We start from the raw sequence: 24,840 nt of genomic DNA, 5'->3' as shown, positions 1-24,840 counted from the left end.
ACTCGCTTACCAATATTTTGGTTGATATTTTGTACAACTACAGCCTATTCTAAATCTATGTTCACACCTGATACCGGCATCACTGAAAGACGTACACATAACATCTTAAATACTTCTAGTAATGGGATACTTAGCATATCAACAAAGTATTATTAGCCTTAGAGGTAGTTTGGCTACCTGGAAAACTTTTTGAACTATTAAATAATCACCTTTATTCTCCATGCACAGAAAACCTCAATGAAGATCTCATTCATTTATTTAAAAACATTTATTGATTGTCTTATTGGAGACAGGCACTTTACAACTTCAGAACATAGTTACAATGGTCAAGTACACAGTTTTATTTCCTACTCTTCTGTGTTAAAAATTGTAACAAGAATTTGCAAGTCTTTTAGATATAAATAAATTTGTGGGTTTTTTTTTAAATTACCAAACACAAAAATTAAAAAATAAAATTACCAAGCAGGATATTATTTGCTCATGCCGTCTTATCCCCTGCTATATAACAAGATCCATTCCCAGTCTCTAGATTCAACAAGGGAGTGGAACTGGAAGAGGAATGTCATTTCCTGTCCTTTGGTTTATCGCCTGGATGTTTTACAAAACGGCTCCCAACTCCAATTTTACAATTATCCATTCACTCGGTGTCATCAAAATAAATGTAGTGTTTGATTTACAGATTTTCAAATCTATTCCCATCCCACCCCCCAAAATCATTTCCCCAAAGCCCTTATAAAAGTAACAAAGGAAAATGTTGAAAACTCACTAAGCAAACCATATAGTTACGATTGCAATGTGTAAAAATATACATATGTAGAAATAGGAAAAAATTTAATCAGTTATACAGCTACGGTTGAGTTGGTAGCATTAGTTTTCTTTAAGATTTCTTTTAATACTGCTCTTACAATACCCTTTTTAGTCATTTTCTTTAGTTATTATGAACACTGTATCATTTGAAACTATTGCTTGATTCCCTCTTAAATAACAAAATACACCAATAAACCCCACTGAAGATACTAAGATAATTTGAAATTTAGATCTTTTACTTTCTATTTCTTAGCAAATATATGCCTGTATTCATTTATAGTATTTCTTCCAGCAGGAATGAAGAACTATTTTAGCTTGTCACTGAACCTACTGTCAAGCTCTAAAAGACTAAATGAGATAGGTATATAAAGTATTTGGTTTATAACAAACACTCCTTCCACTCCCCTTTCCACTTTGAACTTAACTCTTGCTGCAACTTCCAGTCTCATTCCTTTGTGTCAGTGGAGGTCACTCCGGGTGCCTCAAAGCAACATTGTACGAAGCCTTTCTGGCTGTGCTGATTTCCTCTGACTTCTGTAGTAACAGTAAGTGCTTTGTTGTCCTACCGGCCCCCCTCTGCCCTCCCCTTCTACCTTAATAATTGGTCTTAGTAACTTAGAAAACAGGCAAAGGACTGGCTAAGAAGAGAAATAAGGTCACTCGTATCAATTTGTTGATATTATATAAACCTGCCCTTGAAAACAGTGTCCATTTCTCTTACAAGCTATCCTCTCAGGGCTACTAAACCTACTCCCTGATGTTTACTGGTCACGTCCTCACTTTTATAGACTCAGGAGAATTGTGTTTAGGCAGTTTTCAATCTGTCAACATAACCACATGTGAAAAAGCACACTTTATGGGTTAACTGCACTTTTCATGGATCTGGAGGAAAAAAAATGAAGATGGCTTCAAGGGAAGAATCTTAATCTATTTGCCCCAGAGTTAAAAAAAAAATAGAAATTCTTAAGATTTCCTCTTAAAAGTTGAAACGCCACCTCAATCTGAATTAAATTATATTTTTCTTAGGATAGAAGAATAATTTCATTTTTTAAACGCTCATTGCAACACCATAGGCTAGTCTATGGCTTTAGCAACTCAGATGTACAAACATATAAATTACTGTTTTGATAAATGGAGGAAGAAGTAAAGCCATTTTTAAAGTTGAAAAGAATAGGGATGCCTGGGTGGCTCAGTCGGTTAAACGTCTGCTTCCAGCTCAGGTCATGATTCCCATCAAGTCCCACGTCAGGGCCCTTGCTCAGCAGGGAGCCTGCTTCTCCCTCTACCTGCCGCTCCCCTGCTTGTGCTCGCTCTCTCTCTGACAGATAAATAAATAAATAAAATCTTAAAGTTGAAAAGAATAACAATACCCACAAAGGGAAAGAGGAGAGAAAAAGAATGATGAAAATCTGTCTTACGTTCTGAGTGAGAATATTAATGTTTCAATTGTAGAAAACACTACTAGTTCATCAGATATTACATGAAGAGAATATTATATATAGTATGTCTGTAAAAATTACAAGTGGATATAAAAGAGAGTAGAAGCATCTACCCCAGAAGTTTACGACTAACTCCAAGTAGTGGGACTACAGGTGACCGAATTTCCTATTTCTGTGTTTCTGTATTTCCAAGATTTTTCTATAGCAAGCCTATATAATTTTCATGACAAAAAAATAGAACATTTTGTTTTTAAAATATAAACTATTTTAAGATAAAGAAGACAAACAAATTTTTACATAGGGTCTATAAATAAGATAGAATCTACTTATATAAGAAAATGGAACTGCACATTTATGGGCCAGATAAAACAGCACATGAGTTTTTCATTTTTCCCAAACACATGCACAGAATCAATTCTGCCTTGAATTTTATTAGCACAAAGTGTGGAAGAGCCCTTTCTTTCCATAAAAAAATGTGTTTGTTTTTTTTTAAGAGATGGGAAGGGGGGAGGAGGAAAGGGAGAGAGAGAATCTTAAGCAGGCTCCACACCTGGCGCAGAGCCTGACCCAGGGCTCAATCTCATAACCCTGAGATCACAAGCTGAGCTGAAATCAAGAGCCAAACACTTAACCGCCTGAGCCACCCAGGTGCCCTGTGCTGGTGTTTTTAACAGTAAACTTTTCAACAGTTGAAAAGAATGCAGATCAAAATCAGGTAAGAAATAGTTTTAAAAAACCCAAAAAGCTACAGAATTTAAGAGTCCTGCTTACAGTCAAGCTACAAGCCATTAGTGACACTGAGGCTACTTCAATTCCAGTCATTTGATAAATACAAAGGGCCAAGTAAGAACAACAGTGAATGGACTGACAGTATTTTTATTTTTAAAAAATCCTCTAGAAGATAATTTATGTGTAATGTTTTAAGTTGGTCACGTAACCATGGATAAAACGTGCTTATTTAGCGGATTCTCTTATTTTCCTCAATTCAAATCATTATTAGTAATTATACCTTGGCTCATATATTGGCAATATGCCAATTCTCTCACTCTCTGGCTCAGCTGCCCTGTTTTTGCCTTGATCATTGCTGATCAGGTCTCACTTGCTTTAAAATTCCACTATCTCATCTGATTTTACTGACACTTGGTTTACATATCAAGTGCCTACTCCTAACTTTCCACTGCCAGTTTCCAAACCAGTTAAGGTACTTGGATAACAAAGGAAGATGCTCTAGATCCACAAAACCATACAAAATGATGGGAGGGAATTTAACAGTGTGCCTTTTTGGAAACAACGTGATGCTGGGAACTAAGAATACATTTCACTTACAGTTTTAGAATTTAAATTATTCCATAAATTAAATATTTTTGTCAGAAATAAAAGCTGCATCTAATTACTTAAATTCTATCTTAATCACTCCTAACTAGTTCTAAAATGTTAGCTATCTGACCATAAACACAGCATAAAATAACTCAATAACTAGGGTACAAAGTGTGGAAGAGCCCTTGAAACTAAAATTACCAGAGGAATTCAGCAGTGTCAAAAATAAACCCACTTGCAAACAGTTATCATTTTTCTTCCTTTCCTCTCTATCTGCACTTGGCATATTTCCTCCAGTTGTTGTCTTAAAAAAAAATTTTTTTTCAAGAACAATGTAACCAAAAAAAGTGAACTAAACTACAGTGCTATCAATAAAAAAGTATTAAATATAAAACTTATCAGTACTCAGTGTAAATTTTCAAAGACAGTTAAAAATATTTTTTAAATAGCCCCAATATTTCTTTGCTTATTAGTGAGGCTGACCCTTTTTTCTAAAAGTTGAATAGCTATTTCCCCTTCTAAAAGTTGTTTATTCATGTCTTTTGGCCATTTATCTATTATGTTTTCTTACCAATTTATTCAAACTATTTATATATCATATAGATATTATCCTTGTCATATATTTTGCAATTTTTTTTTTAAAATTGGTTTTGGTTTGTGGTTAGTGCTTTCTTATTTCTTAATCATTAAGTTCATTATGTGACATAATATGACATAATAGTAACAAATTAGGAATTCAGTTTGTCCCACAAATGAGAATTGATGAAGTAATACAGTGCTACTAAAATTTGCAGCAAAACAGAAGGAAAGACAAGCCTCAATCTTAGTTTGTTACTTAGAAGGAGCACTTCAAAACACATTCAGTCATTTCCAAATGACTCAGAACCATTTAAAATGATGAGCCTTGTATAAGTCATGAAATGAACACTATTATCTGGGAGGCATCAAAGTAAGCAAATACAAGGTGGGTTATTCAACCTAATAACAATGATTAAACATAAGCTAATTTATATTTAGAAAATAAAAATATTAGTCCAAGAAATAAAATTACCCAAGAAATAAAATTATGGGAAGTCCTTGTTTTCCCCCTTTGAAGTGATTTAAAGTATGAAAAGAAGTTAGGATTATGTTTCCCTTTTATGAATATTCAGAAAACATGATTCCCCAAAGTGTGGAAAATAATGTCTCTCTTCAAGAATATTAGAGATCAAACTAAGAAAAATAATATGAAGATAATGGCATAGAAAGTGATAAAACAAAACAAAAACCAAAATACAACAAAAAAAGAACGTGATAAAACAAAAATTAAAACAGAGAGCTTCCTGTTAAAATTATCATTATACTGATGCAATAAGTATGAATGTATTTCATGCATTAAGAAAGTCTGATATGCAAAAACCCAAATTTACATAATGAAGTACTAGTAGGTATTTATATTCCATAGTATTACTTGATTTATAAAAGGATTCAATACAGACTTTTTAAACCATCAATATCCTCAAGAAAGTTAAATGTATAAAATTTTAATATCTCTTTGAAACAGTGATCCAAGCTTCTTCCTTGGGTGATGTTACCAGTTCATACTTGGTTTCAATAAGTTGTCCCTCCACAGAAAGTAGGTGCAGCCTCCTCACCAATACACTCAGAAGTACTGTGGTCACCATATATGCAAACCTAGTCAGGAAGAAAGTTGACTGGTTACTAAAGATTAACAATTATGTTTTAATTATATAGACTGCTCATTCTCATCAGCAGTCATCATCAAAATTCTAAGTATAAAGTCTGGCATCTTTCCTTTCTCTATCACTCACCTCAATTCTGGGCATTCCTGTGTGCCTGAGAATCCAAGCAAGGAGAAAGTTTTCATCATCGATTCATCATCAAACCGGTCTGGATCAAATCTAAAAAGAAGGTTTGGGGCAAATCACAACAGAGCTCCACTGGCATTTTGTCTATTTGTACTATAAAAACATAGGTATATAATAAAGTCTGAAAAGTACTGAAAATAAAAACTGCTGTCACAATTATATTTAATTTCACCTATTAGGGGCAGCTCAGTTGGTAAAAGCGTCTGACTCTTGATTTAGGCTCAGGTCATGATCTCAGGGTCATGGGACTGAGCCCTGCCTTAGGCTCTGTGCCCAGTAGTGGTCGGCTTGAGATCCTCTCCCTCCCTTTCCCTCTGCCCTGAGGGACAGGGCACAGTCCTGGCACAGGCACACACATTCTCTCTCTAAAATAAATAAATAAAAATCTTTAATAAATTTTACCTATTATGTTCTCAAACTATTAAACATATATTTAGTTTCTTTCACTAAATGTATTATTTCTAAACAATAGATACAGAATACATTTCTCTGGAACCAGTAAGGAATGAAACTGTAACATGGGTGTGCATCATTTTATGAGATATAAGGATAAATCATAAAAAATCACATAATGAATATTTAAATTTAAGAGTGCTCAAAATATCTGTTACATGAGACCATCTCATCAATATGCAAAGCGTTTTATACTGCCTCTTCAATTAAAATGTATTTCCTAAAACTGGATATACCAGACTTAAAATTATATTCATCAATTATATTATATCCAGACTTACTAGTAAGTGAGGGAAATGAAGAGGCTAAGAGGGTTTTTCTTATTGTACAGAATTTCACTCTGTAAAAAGTCACTGGTGAAATGGGATATATAGAAACAACCAAAAACGCACCCACTATGGAACATAAAAATTCCTCTCAAAAAAAATGTTAGGGACGCTTGGGTGGCTCAGTCAGTTAAGCATCTCCCTCTGGCTCAGGTCATGATCCCAGGGTCCTGGGATCAAGTCCCGAATCGGGACTCAGTGGGGAGCCTGCTTCTCCCTCTGCCTGCCGTTCTCTCCCATTCTCTCTCTGACAAATAAATAAATAAAATCTTAAAAAAAAACCAAACAAATGTTAAAAGACCTAAACCATGCTATGAGAAAAAAAAAGGAATTCTACTTCATTTTCTTTTGAAAAAGTGTAAATTACCTTTTACTACTGGAATATACTAGACTCACATTATAGTCCACAAAAAATTGTATCAAATAATTTTCCTTTTAAGTTTTTATTTATTTATTTAAGTCATCTCTGGGGCACCTGGCTGGCTCATCTGGCGGAGCATGATCTCAAGGTCATGAGTTCAAGGCCCACGTTGCAAGTAGAGCTTACTTAAAATAAAGTAAATAAAATAAGATTTTTAAAAATTAAATAATCCTGGGGCTCCTGGGTGGCTCAGTTGGTTGAGCATCCAACTCTTGGTTTCAGCTCAGGTCATGATCTCAGGGTTCCTGAGATCGGGTCCTGTGTCGGGCTCCACGCTCAGCAGGGAGTCTGCTTGGGAGTCTTTCTCTCCCACAAAAAAAAACACCTTTTTTTTTTTTTTAAGATTTTATTTACTTATTTGAGAGAGAGCAAAAGCGATCACAGAGGAAGAGAGTTCAGCAGACTCGCCGCTGAGCAGAGAGCCTGATGTGCGGCTCGATCCCAGGACCCTGAGATCATGACCCTAGCCGAAGGCAGATGCCCAACTGACTGAGCCACCCAGGCGCCCCTAAATAAATAAATCTTCAAAAAAAAAAATTAAGTAATCGCTACACCCAAAGTGGGGCTTAAGCTCACAACCCTAAGATCAAGAGTCACACGTTCTTCTGACTGAGCCAGCCAGGCGCCCCAATCAGCTTTTCCTTTTATCAACTATCTTGAAAATGAGACCCTAAATTTTACCCAAAGATATCTATGTATTTTTAGATTGAACAAGAATCAAACTTGGGGTGCCTGGGTGGTGCAGTTGGTTAAGCATCTGCCTTCAGCTTAGGTCATAATCTCGGGGTCCTAGGATCAGGCCCTACACCAGGCTCCCTGCTTAGCAGGGAGCCTGCTTCTTCCTCCCCATTTCCCTGCCACTCCCCCTGCTTGTTCTCTCTCTTTCAAATAAATAAATGAAATCTTAAAAAAAAAAAAGAATGAAACTTAATTTTTCCAATTATTTTGTAAAACACCTCACAATTGGGGTGCCTGGGTGGCCAGTTGGTTAAGTGTCTGACTCTTGGTTTTGACTCAGGTCATGATCTCCTGGTCATTGGATTGAGCCTCATGTTGGGCTCTATGTTCAGTGTGCGGTCTGCTTCAGGTTCCATGTTGGGCTCTGTGCTGAGTGCAGATTCTTCTTCCCTCCCCTCCAGCCCCTCCCTACCTCAAATAAATAAGATATATTTTTTAAGATTTTATTTATTTACTTGAGAGAGAAAGAGAGAGAGCGAGAATGAGAGAGCGAGCACGAGTGGGGGGAGGGACAGAGGAAAAGCAGTCTCCCCACAGAGCAGGAAGCCCGATGCTGAACTTGATCCCAGGACCCCGGGATCATGATCTCAGCCGAAGGCAGACATTTAACTGACTGAGCCACCTAGGCATCCCTAAATAAGATCTTTAAAAACAACAACAACAACAAAAATCCCACAAAAAACCTCACAATTTTAAGGATTAAGAATAAAATGAAAGCCAAACTAAAAACAGTTTCATCCTAAATACTGAGGGATTTTGTTTTTTCAGCTTTACTAAGTATATTTGACAAATAAAATTGTAATATATTTAAAGTATACAATAGGATGATTTGATATACATACACATTGTGAAAGGATCCACTCTCAAGTTAATTAGCACATCTACCACATTATAGAGTTATTATTTTGTGTCTGTGTGATGAGAACACTTAATTTCTACTCTCTTAGCAAATCTCAGTTATGCAATACAGTATTAGCACACATGGTCACCATATTATACATGAGATCCACTGACCTTACTCATCTTATAATTGAAAATTTGTATGCTTTTACTAGCAGCTCCCTATTCCCCCTACCCCTACCCCCAGCCCTGGCAAGGACCATTCTACTCTCTGTTTCTATGTGTTTGACTTTTTTTTTCTTCTCCCAGATTACAAATATAAGTGCTACAATGCAGTTCTCTGTCTGGCTCTTTTCACTTAGCATAATGCTCTCCCATGTTGTGCAAATACTAGGATTTCCTTCTATTTTATGGTTCAATAATATTCCACTATATAGACAGATAGGTAGATAGATAGATGATATAGATATATGTATATGTATATAGATACACACACACAGACACACACACACACACACACACACACATATAGTGGAATATTCACTTCTTTATCCGTTTAACACCTGTTGGGACATCTATTATCAAAAGGACAAGAGATGACAGCCTTTCGGCCGGAACCGCCATCTTCCAGTAATTTGCCAAAATGACCAACGCAAAGGGAAAGAGGAGAGGTACCCGCTATATGTTCTCTAGGCCTTTTAGAAAACATGGAGTTGTTCCTTTGGCCACATACATGCGAATCTATAAGAAAGATGATATTGTGGACATCAAGGGACTGGGCACTGTTCAAAAAGGAATGCCCCACAAATGCTACCATGGCAAAACTGGAAGAGTCAACAATGTTACTCAGCATGCTGTTGGTATTGTTGTAAACAAACAAGTTAAGGGCAAGATTCTTGCCAAGAGAATTAATGTACGCATTGAGCATACTAAACACTCAAGGGCGGAGAGAGCTTCCTGAAGCGTGAAGGAAAATGATCAGAAAAAGAAGGAAGCCAAAGAGAAAGGTACCTGGGTTCAACTGAAGCACCAGCCTGCCCCACCCAGAGAAGCACACTTGGTGAGAACCAATGGAAAGGAGCCCGTGCTGGAACCCATTCCCTATGAATTCATAGCATGATAAATGTAAAGAAAATAAAAGACCTCAAGACTGTAAAAATGTTTCTCTTAATTGAGTAGAAGTGTGGTGTCCTTTCCCCCCAAAAAATATTTAAAGCAAACTTTGTGTCCTAAAAAAAAAAAAAAAAAAAGACAAGAGATGACAAATGCTGGCAAGGATGCGGATAAAGCAATCTACACATTTGATGCAGTCTCTATCAAAATACCATCAACTTTTTTCAAAGAAATGGAACAAATAATCCTAAAATTTGTATGGAACCAGAAAAGACCCTGAATAGACAGAGGAATGTTGAAAAAGAAAAGCAAAGCTGGTAGCATCACAATTCCAGACCTCAAGCTCTATTACAAAGCTGTCATCATCAAGACAGTATGGTACTGGCACAAAAACAGACACATAGACCAATGGAACAGAATAGAGAGCCCAGAAATGGACCCTCCACTCTAGGGTCAACTAATCTTCAACAAAGCAGGAAAGAATGTCCAGTGGAAAAAAGACAGTCTCTTCAACAAATGGTGTTGGGAAAATTGGACCGCCACATGCAGAAGAATGAAACTGGACCATTTCCTTACACCACACACAAAAAGAGACTCAAAATGGATGAAAGACCTAAATGTGAGACAGGAGTCCATCAAAATCCTAGAGGAGAACACAGGCAGCAACCTCTTCGACCTCAGCCGCAGCAACTTCTTCCTAGAAACATTGCCAAAGGCAAGGGAAGCAAGGGCAAAAATGAACTATTGGGATTTGATCAAGATTAAAAGCTTTTGCACAGCAAAGGAAACAGTCAACAAAACCAAAAGACAACTGACAGAATGGGAGAAGATATTTGCAAATGACATATCAGATAAAGGGCTAGTATCCAAAATCTATAAAGAACTTATCAAACTCAACACCCAAAGAACAAATGATCCAATCAAGAAATGGGCAGAAGACATGAACAGACATTTTTCCAAAGAAGACATCCAAATGGCCAACAGACACATGAAAAAGTGCTCAGCATCGCTCGGCATCAGGGAAATCCAAATCAAAACCTCAATGAGATACCACCTCACACCAGTCAGAATGTCTAAAATGAACAAGTCAGGAAACAACAGATGTTGGCGGGGATGCGGAGAAAGGGGAACCCTCCTACTCTGTTGGTGGGAATGCAAGCTGGTGCAGCCACTCTGGAAAACAGGATGGAGGTTCCTCAAAAAGTTGAAAATAGAGCTACCCTCTGACCCAGCAATGTCACTACTGGGTATTTACCCCAAAGATACAAATGTAGTGATCCAAAGGGGTACGTGCACCCCGATGTTTATAGCAGCAATGTCCACAATAACCAAACTATGGAAAGAGCCAAGATGTCCATCAACAGATGAATGGACAAAGAAGATGTGGTGTACATATATACACAATGGAATATTATGCATCCATCAAAAAAACCAAAATCTTGCCATTTGCAACGACGTGGATGGAACTAGAGGGTATTATGCTAAGCAAAATAAGTCAATCAGATAAAGACATGTATCATATGATCTCACTGATATGAGGAATTCTTAATCTCAGGAAACAAACTGAGGGTTGCTGGAGTGGTGGGGGATGGGAGGGATGGGGTGGCTGGGTGATAGACATGGGGGAGGGTGTGTGCTATGGTGAGAGCTGTGAATTGTTTAAGACTGATGAATCACAGACCTGTACCTCTGAAACAAATAATACATTATATGTTAAAAAAAAAAAAAAAGAAGATAATAGGAAAGGAAAAATGAAGGGGGGGACATCAGATGAACCATGAGAGACTATGGACTCTGAGAAACAAACTGAAGGTTCTAGAGGGGAGGGGGTGGGGAGATGGGTTAACCTGGTGATGGGTATTAAAGAGGGCACGTATTGAATGGAGCACTGGGTGTTATACGCAAACAATGAATCATGGAACACTACATCAAAAACTAATGATGTAATGTATGGTGATTAACATAACATAATAAAATAAAATTTTTTAAAAAAAGGGAACTCTTGTATACTACTGGTCTGAATGTAAATTGGTACAGCCACAAGGGAAAATAGTATGGAGATTCCTCAAGAAATTAAAAACGAAATTACCGTATGATCCAACAATGCCACTTCTGCATATATATTCAAAGGAAACAGTGTCATTATCTTGAAGAGATACCTGTACTCTCATGTTTATTGCAGTATTATTGGGCCCTAAAAAAGAAGGAAATCCTGATATTTGCACAACATGGATGAACCTGAGCGGAAATCAAAAGCCCGCCACTTAACCAACGAAGCCACCCAGGCAGCCTGGTATACCTTTCTATTTATATTTGTCACCCTCAATTTCTTTCATCAGTGTCTTATGGTTTTCAGACTATAGGTCCTTTACTCAGTTAAATTTATTCCTAGGTTTTGGAGGTTTTTTGTGTAATTTTAAATGGGACTGTTTTCTTAATTTCTCTTTCTCCTAGTTTGTTATTAGTATACAGAAATGCTACAGATTTCTGTATAATAATTTTGTATCCTGAAACTTTACTGAATTCATTTATTAGTTCTAATAGTTCTTTGATGGAGTGTTTAGGGTTTTCCATATATATCACGTCATGTGCAAATAGTGACAATTTTACTTCTTCCTTACCAATTTGGATGCCTTTTATTTCTTTTTCTTATCTGATTGCTGTGGCTAGGACTTCCAGTACTATGTTGAATAAAAGTGATGAGACTGAACATCTCTGTCTTGTTCTTGATCTTAGAGGGAAAGTTTCAGCTCTTCACCACTGAGGATGATGTTGGCTGTGGGTTTGTCATATATGGCCTTTATTATGTTGAGTTATGTTGTTTGGCTATTTGAGGTCTTTTATCATATCATACAAATCTTAGGATTATCTGTTCTAGTTCTGTGTAAAATACCATTGGTATTTTGATAGGGATTGTACTTCGTTAATGTGGAAGCAGTCAAATCCCTTCCTGAGAAAGACTAGAAGATGGGCATTTGCCTGCACCCTTGGGATTAACCTTGGCGGCTAGCCACAGTAAATACCTGCATGCTTATTAACAAGTACTTCTTTGTTTGCTATTGTCCTATGGTACTTATGAATACAAGACCCCCTGGCTATCAGAGTTAGGTAATTTGGGGCATGTCCCTCAGATAGCAGCTATAAAATTGAGGCACTAGATGTGTACACAAGGGAGAGGCCTATGGCTTGGTTTTATTGTTGGAGTGAATTGGGTGCAGGTCATGCCTACTGGCTCCTGCAGGCTTCAGGGAGGATCATGGCCATTACATGGAGATGTGTGCTTACTAGAAGCTGGACCCTCAGGCAGCAGCTTCTAAAATATGCAGTCAACCTCCTTCCAGGAAAAGAGTCTTTGCGTGCTACCTCTTTGCTGAGCCCTGGGAGAAAAGCCAGAGGAAATGTTTGTGTTCCCATCATACACTATTAAGAACTACTTCTTTGTTTTCTATAAGCCTGTGGGACTCATGAACACATGCCCTGGTGGCTTTCAGAACTAAGTGTTTTGCAAATCCGTATCTTCAGTGGGAGTCTTCAATCTGGGGCAGTAACTGTGCAGTCCAAACTCTTCAATTCTCAGGGAGAAGCTGGCAGTTGGGGGTTCCCTCCTGATTATATGGCACTGCGCTGGGAGCGGGTTTATTGTAAGAGTGAGTATTTTCTTATTTTCCCAATGTGTAGAAGTCACTCAGCTAGTTTCTGGATTTCTCTCAGAGGGAACTGCTCCATGCATAGCAACACTGAGTGTGCCCAGGAGAGGAGGGAAATTCAGGAGGCTGCTATGTCACCATCTTGGTCCCAGTCCATTCTGAGGTTTTTGATATTTGCCCTCCTCCTTTTCAGTGGAGAATTTTGTATTAGTCTGGTTTTTAAAGTTGATAATATTTCATAATTTATTTATTTATTTATTTATTTATTTTTTTTTTTTTAAAGATTTTATTTATTTATTGAATGAGAGAGAGAGAGCACATGAGAGGGGGGAGGGTCAGAGGGAGAAGCAGACTCCCTGCTGAGCAGGGAGCCCGATGCGGGACTCGATCCAGGGACTCCAGGATCATGACCTGAGCCGAAGGCAGTGGCTTAACCAACTGAGCCACCCAGGCGCCCGATAATATTTCATAATTTAGAGTAAAATTTACATTATTGTGTATTTAAATCATAGAACTTGACCCAGGTTTTCTTGCTCTGAAACACAGACAATATGGTAATAGTTATAATGTATTTCTATCATTTCTTTTTTTTTTAGATTTATTTATTTGAGAGAGAGAGAGAAAGAGAGAGAGTGTGAGCAGGGGGAGGGGCAAAGGGAGAGGGAGAGAATTTCAAGCAGACAACCCACTGAGTGCGGAGCCTGAAACAGGGCTCAAACTCACGACCCTGAGATCATAACTTGAACCAACTTCAAGAGTTGGACACTTAACCGACTGAGCCACCCAGGAGCCCCTCTATCATTTCTTTATAAATAAATCATATCCAGACATTTTTTCTATAGGGAGAATACCTATAGTTAATAGTTAATGTCAGTTACTCACTCAAAAAGAAAACTTCTAAAAACCGTTAACGAAATACCACCACATATCTATTAGAACTAAAATAAAAAACTGATAGTAGTCAGTGCTAATGAGGCTGCAGAGAAATGAATCTCTCAAACACTGCTGGTGAGAATCTCTGAAAAACAGCCTGGCAATTTCTTGCAAAACTAAACACGCACTAACCATATAACCCAGCAATTGCATCCTTGGGCATTTATTACAAAGAAATGAAATCCTGGGGCACCTGGGTGGCTCAGTTGTTAAGCGTCTGCCTTCGGCTCAGGTCATGATACCACAGTCCTGGGATCGAGCCCTACATCAGGCTCCCTGCTCACCAAGAAGCCTGCTTCTCCCTCTCCCACTCCCCCTGCTAGTGTTCCTGCTCTCACTGTGTCTCTGTCAAATAAATAAATAAAATCTTAAAAAAAAAAAAAAAAAAAGAAAGAAAAGGAAATCCTATGTTCACACAAAAACCCTTACATGAATGTTCATAGCAGCTTCATTACCAAAACAACCCAAATGTTCTCCAGTGGGTGAAAGGTTGAAAAACCCTGGTATATCCATATTAATAGAATACTATGCAGCTATAAAATGGTATGAATCATACTATGTTGACCTCAAGAGCATTTAGTTTAGTGAAAAAAGTTAATCTTGTCATCCTTGTCTGTGTGACGGTTATATTTAAACAGTAATTAATCAATTGTCTCTACAGGGTCTAACTATCTCAGTTTACGTACATTTTTGTTAGTGTGAATTGTCTCTCAAGGGGGAGGTGCCCATTTCAGAAAGTTTTTCATTATGACAAAACATTATGACTAACATTTCCTAAATCTGATTATATTTGATTCCTGAAAATTATTTCCACATTTTAGCATATATATTTTTTTAATATTTTCAATTTGTAACCTAGATTCTCTGTTTTGAAGGAAGGAATAGTGTCAAAAGTTCCAGCAAATTTCTTATATTTTTCACATTACATTTCAAATTTATAAAAAATTTGGCATTTTCCACATGCTAATTTTTTTAACAATTTTAAAATTGGAAATATTAGTTTTTCTAAATTATAAGCATAAATTTTTCTACCAATGTATATCTTCAATTTTGTTATAAGTCATCTGAAATATAAAATTTACTTTTTACTTATAGCAAATTTTGAAGGATTGCTATTTCATTTATTAATAGATTTCTTTTAATATCATTATAATATTAAAAACTGAAATGATAAGAACACTTAATAAACCCCTCATTATACTCCAGAAATAGGTACAAATACTTCAACCACGCCACCAACCCTGTCCCACTGCACTTCACACAGCTGTATCTTTTTTAAAGATTTTATTTTTAAGTAAATTCAACACCCAACGTGTGGCTCAAACCTACAACCCCAAGATCAAGAGCTGCATGTTCCAGTGACTGAGCCAGCCAGGCACCCCTACACACCTGTCTTAACCCCAATCAACTCAATATATAACCTTCTACCAGGGCAATAAATCTGAACCTATTTCTTTAAGGTGAATTTTACTTGATGCCTATCTTCTAGGCAAACAGTAGCAGCTTTGTTCTTCACCTTTTCCTTCCCCTGCCATTCTCACATATAACACATATAGAGACAACATATACTTTCTGAATTTGACTAAAGAGATTAATAATCAAGACCAACGGCAGGAAAACAAAGAAATTCCAAAAGAAAACCCAATTACCAACAAAAGAATTCTAAAATTCTATTGAAATTAAAGAATAGTTGTAGAGATTAAATAGATCTTAGGATAGAAGTGATAATAGAAGAGACAAAGAGTAGCAGATAGCAGATTCATGAAAGAAAGAGTAGTGAACAGAAGATACCAAAGGGAAGGTAGTGGCTTGCTTATATCATTGTCACATATTAAATTTTCTCCTCAAAACTTAGAAAAGGAATGCAAAACACACAAACACATACAAATCAATAATCACAAAGATAAAGATAGATATTTCATACTTGTGTGGTGATGGCCAAGTACTGGGATCCTGAAGTACCACACCAAGAGCATAAAGAACAAGGGTCTGCAAAAAAATTACTCTAGTTAGTCAAGGCCTAACAGAGACAAAATGACTGCCAAAAAGCCAACTTATCCTAAATGCTCTTTTAATATAGATGAGAATAAAATAAAAACAGGAAATAATAATACACAGGTCATTATTTTGATGATATTACAGCGGAGAAGGCCTCCCTAAGCATGTCAAAATCTGGCAGTCATAAAGGAATAACAGACTTAACTATGAAAATTTAAAACCTGCATCCAGTAAAAACAAAACACACCAAAATCACCAGTAAAAGATAAATAATAGGAAAAATATATTTTCCATATAACTGACCGTTAGTATGTACAATATACAAAAAGATGTATAAGCTCACTAGAAAGAAGTGAGTTACAAGCACATAATTCACAAAAAGAAGAAATACAAACTGATAAATATGTACGAAAAGCTGCTCAATCTCTCCAATGATCAGGGAAAAGCAAATTAAAATAATGAGACAGTATTTCATATAAGAAATATATAAAAAATCATAAATCCAGAAGTAGTGAGAATATGGAGAGAAACAGCATTCTCCTACACTGTCGCTGAAAATATAAATTGCCTCTTAGAGGGCAATTTAAATTTAACATAAATAGCACTTTGACCCCAAAATTCTATTTCTAAGGCTCTACTCAATACCTATACAAGTATATAATTTGTAATAACAAAAAAATTAATGTAATCTAAATTTCCATCAATGGAGACTGCTTAAATAAACTGTAACACACTCATGCGATGGAATACTATATATCCATTAAAAATAATGAGTTGGAAAAAAAAATGAGTTGGATCTGTATCAAGTACTAGTTGTACTAATAAGTAATAACCACACCTAATGAAAAAAGCAAATTAATGAATGATACATGAAAAGCAACTTTTCACATATAAATTCAGTTTTTAAAATACACATGTGTATATACACATACAGAGTAATATATATACATAGAAAAAGACCTATAAAAATACACAGTAAAGTATTAACAGTAGTACATGCGAGGAAGGGAGCCTTTCTTTTATATTGCTTATACCCTAAAACAGCATATATTATTCTCATTTAAAATAACTATGTCTTTGATTTAATAATAGGTATCATTTATTAGACATTTTAGACAATACAATTCAAAACCACACGCTAAAAGAGTTGAAAAGAATAACTGAATGAGTTAAGTATACCGAATGTTTCCTACCTCTCTAGGAATAATAAATTTGTCAATCTTTCCTTCAATATCTTGAAGACGGGCAGAAACTGGGGTCAGTCTGGCAGTCCGAACAGTTTCACAAAGTACTTGCCGACAATATCTGTTTTAAAAAGTTTTTTTACAGTTCTTAACTCTGGGAAAGGCAGTTTGAAATGTACATACATTTTTAACAACTTTAATAACCTTTCTAATTGGAAATAGTCACATCATAATTCTAATTTGCTTGAAAATAGGTTATATATTAGAGGTATATAAAGTCCACGTAGGTATAAATTTAAACAAATAAAAACAACTTTAAAAGTACCAGAAGAAAACTCAAAACAGTATTTGTATAATTTTTAAGTAGAAAAGTCCTTTATTATTAATAAATTTAAAAAATTTTAATAAAGAACTTTCCTACTCAAAAATTATAAAAATACCGACACAATGACAGAAACCATAAAGAAAAATACACGTAATCCAACTATGGAAATTTTTTTTTGCATATTTAGAAAAATATTAGGTGTACATCACAATAAGAATAAAAGCTAAAATGTATTGAAATCTTACCAAAAGCCAGTTCTATTAAATACTTTCTAGGTAGTATCTCATTTAATCCTTATAAGAACCTCAGGGATGCTATTATTATTCTAATTTTATAGATTTTTAGAAATAAGGCAATTGTTTAAGATCACATAGCAGGGAAGTGGTATCAACAGGATTCAAACCCAGGTCTACCTTACTCCATAGCCCGTAATCATAAATACTAAACTATTGTATATATCATTAAATAACAATCCCATTTCTAGGACTTTATTAATAGCAACAACTGGAAATATTTTAAAAATGCCAAGCATAGGACTGTTGACTGTTTATAATATTTTAAAAACAACAAAACCAAAAAAGGAAAATCCTTCCTTTCCTCTTTGAACCACTATTTATTGGGTACCTACTACATTAGACGCACCGTGTTAGATACTGAACTACAACAGTGAATAAGACAGATACCCACAAAGGGATTCAAGGTCTACTTGGCAGGGAAAGCGAGAGAGGTAGGGACAGCAAGGGTAACAATTTAAAAAGCACAGTAAGTGTTATGATAAAGGCAGGTCAGGATTTTGGAGAACATACGGCAGGAGCACATAACTAAAGAAAGGACTTTGCAGAGAAATAAGCACTTTAGGCTGAGACCTGCAGAAAAAACTGGAGCTAGGTAGAAGAGAAAAGAAGAATCTAGACAAAGGAGTAGTCTGCAAAAGCCAAGAGATGAGAAAGAGTACTATAGCTTTGAAGAAACAAAAGAATTTCAGTATAGCTAAAACTAAGGTATGAAGAGGCACAAATAACAAGTGATAAGGTGGGAAAGGAATATAAGGCCCAGCTCTTGAAATGCCTCCTAAGCCATGTTGGTGAGTTTAAATTTTAACTTAAGGGCAACCAGAGATCACTGAAAGATTTTAAATTGGGGAGTCATCTGCCCAGATGTTGACTCCTCAGGTATAGAAAGATTACTAGTACAGTGATTCTCAACATTAGAATTAGAGCACATTGGAATCATCTATGAAGCTTTTGAAAACTTCTGATGCCCAAAGACTATTGATTTGGAATTGGTCCTCGGTTATCTTTATGGTTAAAACACCCAAAGTGTTTACTGTGTGCAGTCATAGGCTCCAGTAGCAATTTGAAGACTGGATTAGAGGGCTGCAAGATCCAAGGCTGCTGAAATATCCCAGGCAAGCTGATGGTCTGAATAGTGGGGACAATAAAAAGAACTAAAATTAAACTTCCAGGGACGCCTGGGTGGCTCAGTCGTTTAAGCATCTGCCTTCGGCTCAGGTCATGATCCCAGGGTCCTGGGATCGAGTCCTGCATCAGGCTCCCTGCACGGCAGGGAGCCTGCTTCTCCCTCTGCCTGCGTCTCCCCCTGCTTGTGCCCTCTCTCTCTCTCTTTCTCTGACAAATAAATAAAACCTTTAAAAACAACAACAAACTTCCAACTAAAAGTTATTTGGAAAGTCAAATCAACAGAACTTAATCACTGAGTGTAGTAGAGTTACACATATAAGAATACTGTCCACAAAATATTTAGAGAAAAGATGGAATTTACAGAAGAATTATATTTTTTTTATATTTTAGAACATTTGAAATTTTTTACTTTGAATATATATGTATATAGGCATAGAAAAAATCTGGAAAAATAGTAAAGATAGTTAACAACTGTCATCTCTTTAGGATATATTTACAAAAAACCTTCACCTTCTACTTCATACACTTCTGTATTATAAAAACTTCAAAGGACAAGTATTACTTTTAAAATGAAAAATAGTTATATTCAAGGTAATAAACAAAACTTCCAAGGTTTTGAAGAATTTGTAACAGAAGTCTCCTTATCTTCTTTTCTATAATTAAAAGAGGCTCCAAGGTAGGGTTGGTTGCCTGCTGTCCAGGCGCAGACTTCCAACACCCTAAGCAGTCACAGTTGTTATTTTAAAAAATCCTTTTAGAGTGCCTGGGTGGCTCGGTCGGTTAAGCGTCTGGCTCATGTCATGATCCCGGGGTCCTGGGATCAAGTCCTGCGCATCAGGCTCCCTGCTCAGCAGGGAATCTGCTTCTCCCTCTCCCTCCCCTGCTCTCTCTTTCTCTCTCTGTTCAAATAAATCAATAAAATCTTTTAAAAAAATAAAGAGAAAAAAATCTTTTTAATTAAGGTTATTATCTACATATAAAAATTCATCTATTTTACTTGTATAATGTGATGAATTTTAGTAATTGTGTATAACTGTGTTACCACAACCACCATCAAGATACAGAACAGTTCCCTCACCCTAAAAACTTTTCTCATTCTCCCTGCTAGTTGATCCCCTCCCCATTCCTGGTCCCAGACAACCACCGATCCCCTTTCTACCACAACAGTTTTGCCTCTTCTAGAATTTCACCTTAAGGAAATTATATTGTATGCAGTCTTTGTGTTTGACTTCTTTCACTTAACATAATGACATTTAACCACATTGTTGTATATATTGATAAGATATTATCTTTTACCACTTGATAATATTCCATGGTACAGATATAACACAACTGGTTTATCTGTTCACCAGCTGATGAACATCTGGGCTGTTTCCAGCTTTTTGCTATCATGAATAATATTGCTATGAACATTTGCATAAAGGTCTCTGTGTGGACATATTTTTTCGCTTCTCTTGGGTAAATGCCTTGGAGAATTTCTGGGTTGTATGGCAAGTGTATGTTTAGCTGCCACACTGTTTTCCAACAGGTCTGTACAATTTTGCATTTCCATCAACAAGATATGAGTGCTTTACTTACTTGAACATCACTGATACTATTTTATATAGTCTAATATAAAGGTTTCCCAAAACTACCTTATTATTTTACTTATTTATCTGACACAGAGAGAGAGCACAAGCAGGGGGAATGGCAGATGGAGAGGGAGAAGCAGGTCCCCGCTAAGCAAGGAACCCGATGAGGGGCCCCATCCCAACCTGAGCCAAAGGCAGATGCTTAACCAACTACCTTATGATTTTAAAGAGCAAATTAAATTATCTAATAAAATCTGTATGTAAACATTTTAAGTCCTTTAAAAATATATACCTTTCCTAGATATTATCATTAGCTTTAAATAAGATAGTTAAACCAACTCAATTTTACCTGTTAATGATATCCTCTTCTTTTTATTGTATTCTTACCTGAGCCGCTCGATTTTCTCTGGAGTAATAGGATCCTTCCCAAAAACTTGGTCTATCTCTTCATAAAGTTTTTTCTGAACCTCTTCAGAGGTGGTTAAAAAACAGATTGCCCAGGTGCACACTAAGTAAAAATTTACATTCATAACAATGAAAATAGCTAATTGATAGTTTGGATGCAGAATAAGATAAAACATACTATTTTTTTCTTGTGTTTTCCTTCTCTTCTGATATGGAAGACACATAAATGCTACCAAAAAAATACCACGATTATTCACAGGATTTGTACCTCATTGAACATAACATGAATATTTATAGAATACTAAAGAGATCTGCAATTGCTTTCTTAAAACTGGCAAGTAACTGAAGACAAAAATGCATTTTATTTTCGGTAAAATAGTAATGATAATAAATAAACTTCATTATCTGAAGGAGTGTTAAATGGTGGTAACTGTAATGGATTGTCTAGTTCACCCAACCCTGTGTAATAAAAATACTGATTTATTAGTTCCTTCAGGAGACCTAATGAAATGATTCATACAAATCAGAGTAGCAGGAGATTTACCTATAAATCAATATTCTAAATTTTTACTTGTAATGGTAGATACACTGGTTCAGGAATTGGTATTGGTTATTGCTTAGGACAATAGTTCTCTAAAATCACCTGGGAATTGGTTGATGGCACAACCCCACATTCACAGACTCTGATTCAATAGGTTTAGGGTGGAGTCCAGGCATCTGTACTTCCAACAAATACCACAATTATTTTGATGAACACCAAGATTGGAAGATCACTGAACTTACAGGCTTACTTTTGCTTAAAATGGCTTATAGATTATACTCACTGAGGAAATGAAAAGGTAAGAAAATTACATGATGAACATAAAACAGAGAAAATAAGAGAAGTTATATTTCCTGTAGAAATCCACTGGGATTATAATTATTCAAAGAATGGAACTATCCAGATACCTTCCAGATACTAGTACCTCTTACCCTAGATTATGCTTGAGATGACTCTATCTATACTACTTTCTTCTGTGTCAACCACTTTTAAAAATGTATTTAGTAATTTCTACTTCCACTTATTAATGATCTCCTTCTTGAACTAAGGGCTGACTTAAATTTGTCTCACTTTTTTTTTAATGTTTGCCTAATTCACGTATCCAATTCTTATGCCTAGAAAGGACATAATTCATTTTCTGTACTAAATGTTATTATCAATAAAATTAATACCTACCTGGTACTCAACTTTTTTTTATAATTTATTCATATTCAGAGTTTATAAAAAGGCACACGAGTAACTGCCTGTCCTTAACTTTTTCCTACGTATACTTCTTTATTAGGGCTTTTGAATGAACTATAGAATTTCTGCTTCACAAGTGATATGAAAACTTGTGCAGACAGTGTACAATATGTACATGTTTGTAATATTACAAAATACAGTAATATACAATATTGAAAGATTTACTACAAGGATATGCACACAGTAGGCACTCATAAACCCTGCTTCACCATATTATCACTTAAAATTAATATAACTATATGGTTTAATAATCTCAAACATTGGTGCTTTTGTAGAACTCTGAAGTATGACTGAACATAGCTTAAAAATAATATTTTAAGTCATGAACGTTCTTTAATCATGATACTGAACCAAAGACACAACTGCAGATTTGAGAATACCTTGGAGGTCGTCTAGACCTAAACTGTTATTTTAGAAAAGGAAAAAAATGCAGAGGCAAATATCTTGCTCAAGGCTAATAAGTAGCAGAGGATTAAAGTTTCCTGCCTATCTTGACTCTCCAAAAAATTCAGAGGTACCTTAAAAAATAACCAACCCATATGCAAAGAAACAGTGATAGTCTGAAATCCTCCCTAAAAGCCGCAATAATATTAAAATATTAACCCAACTTTGGAAATGGTCACTTTTTTGCTCTGTATCCAGAGCACAACTGCTTCAGATTTTTTGAAGGTCTTTAGCAAAGATATAGTTTAATAATGTAGTAAATTTTTAAAAAAACAAGGTAAGCACTCTTTAAAGAAGTTCAATACATTATTTTTGACACATACACACCCAGATCCCATTTAACCTATAATACCTGGACATCTCTAGATGTCAAAAATTTTATAAAGAAGAAAAACTTATGGGAAGTTTACATTTTTAATTGCTGTTTTTAAACAGAAAGAGTTGTAAATGAAATCCTTCAAATGATCATAAATTTCTTCTATTTCAAACTGATGTTTTGATACTTCCTTTAGCATTTTATATTAGTATATTTTTATAAACATACACAAGTTTTTATAAATACCATATGAATGAATGGTACTCTGCTAAACTAAAAAGCAGTAAGGAAACTTAGAAACATATCACACATTTTAGAATTTTAAATAAAAATCACCTTCAATTCCACCAAGAGAGGAGTTCTTTTAAATCGTGATTTCTGTGGCCTATATCCTCTGTTGGTAGACCTTAATAATAGCAAACTGGATTGGAATCAAAGTGAAAAGCCGCAGCAGGAAATTGAAAAGCTCACTGCTCTGGTTGGAAAGGTGTCAATAACAGTTCATTTTAAAGGCACTAACTAGAATTCACAATCCATAAACCGTGTCAAGAAATTTATGGCAATGTTCAGAGGTGGCATAGAGCACCTGGGGTTAAGAAAAAAAAAAAAAAAACGGTAGCTGTGTGAATCAAGCCTTTCAAACAAGAATAAAAAAGAAAAGAGAAGGGAAATTATAAAGAGGTCTTGCAAACAATGTTTCCTTTATTTTAACCATGTATATTTTATAATCTATCTCAAAAAGAAATCAATTATACTTACATTTTGCAGTTATTACACAACTGGCCAGAGAAAATATCATACTGTCTTCAAGGATCTAGGAGAGAAAACTAAGTTTAGAAAGTGTAAAATATAAGGTGGCCTGTATTAGACCCTATCAAAATAACCTATAGTATAGAATTAGGGTCAAGGAAAGGAAAAATGAATATTATTTCTTTATAATGTTTTCACTTAAAAAAATCGAATGTAAAAACCAACCTAAATACTGCATTGCCTTTTTGATGCAATAAACATTTATTGGTAGTTCTCACTGGCTCATGCTTTGTTTTTGCAAACAAACTGCCTCAGTGCTATCTTTCTGGCTTGGCCTGGTGCGGCAACAAAGCCTCAGGAATAGTGGAGAAGAGGCTGCCACTATCCTTGGAGCCTTATTCAATTCTGCACCTATACACATCCAGAAACCCATTCTGTCTATGAAGACTCACATGTGCAGAGTGGGCAGAAGGTTCCTATAATGAACCACAGATGTGGTAATAATGGCTCCACTCTTGTCCTTTGCCTGACAACACCGCAAACACAGTGGTATGCTGGGGCTAACAGAGCGCTTTGGGAACAAGCCAAGCTGCCAACCTAGTCAGGTAAGTCCTCCTCTTTTATGATCAGAGAATTTTGATTCAACATTTGCTTACACAGTATTAAATAATATACAGCTGCTTCAAAGAGCTAAATAACAAGAGACTAAATACTTGTACTATTTACAGATGATGTACAATAAAACAGAAGCCATTGAATTTTGGGAGTGCATCTGGGTTAAAGTGAATACAAAGCACACTATACATTTGTGATTATTGTTTACTTGATAAACATTTAACAATTACATCACCTGTTGGTCATTAAGTTTCCCATGTACTAAGGAGTCAATGAAAATATGTTGACTGAAGTTTCCTCCTTTTTGTTCTTTTATGATTTTCTTTAAAATAGATTCCAGTTGTCTAAGGGCTAAGAGAAGAAATACAAAAAAGATTTTAGAATATAAGCATTTGTAAAAATTGAACATTTTTTAATATTTCTGTACAATGTTGCTATGTGCAAAATAAAACTTTCCAAAAAAAAGAGTTGTAACCAACAATTTTTCAAAGCTAATTTATGTTTAAATTCATCAATTTTATTTTCCTTCTTTTTTGCTAAATTTCACATACAAAAAGCTGCAAATACCATCTATGTACAATTTAAGGAATAATTATAAAGCAAAGACCCATAATATCACCACCCAGG

General features: G+C 35.6%; 1 protein-coding gene across 5 annotated transcripts in view; it reads right to left on the bottom strand.

Moving 5' to 3' along the window:
- Positions 1-249: 249 nt before the first annotated feature.
- The window catches only part of CYP20A1 (cytochrome P450 family 20 subfamily A member 1), a 77,337-nt gene continuing 52,746 nt past the window's right edge, over positions 250-24,840 (bottom strand). For all 5 annotated transcript variants that reach the window (XM_036073908.2, XM_036073914.2, XM_036073910.2 and 2 more), the window contains 7 exons: positions 24,449-24,564; positions 23,608-23,662; positions 20,789-20,909; positions 17,094-17,205; positions 15,827-15,891; positions 5,375-5,464; positions 250-5,237 (listed from right to left, as the gene is read on the bottom strand). In XM_036073908.2, coding sequence (XP_035929801.2) covers positions 5,087-5,237; positions 5,375-5,464; positions 15,827-15,891; positions 17,094-17,205; positions 20,789-20,909; positions 23,608-23,662; positions 24,449-24,564 — 710 coding nt within the window. In that variant the 3' untranslated portion in view covers positions 250-5,086. The remainder of the gene's footprint in view (positions 5,238-5,374; positions 5,465-15,826; positions 15,892-17,093; positions 17,206-20,788; positions 20,910-23,607; positions 23,663-24,448; positions 24,565-24,840) is intronic.

This window comes from Halichoerus grypus, chromosome 4 (assembly GCF_964656455.1).
Source record: "Halichoerus grypus chromosome 4, mHalGry1.hap1.1, whole genome shotgun sequence".
NCBI classification, from domain to species: domain Eukaryota; kingdom Metazoa; phylum Chordata; class Mammalia; order Carnivora; family Phocidae; genus Halichoerus; species Halichoerus grypus.
Note: the sequence above shows the minus strand (reverse complement) of the source record. Positions and strands in the feature narration are given on the sequence as shown.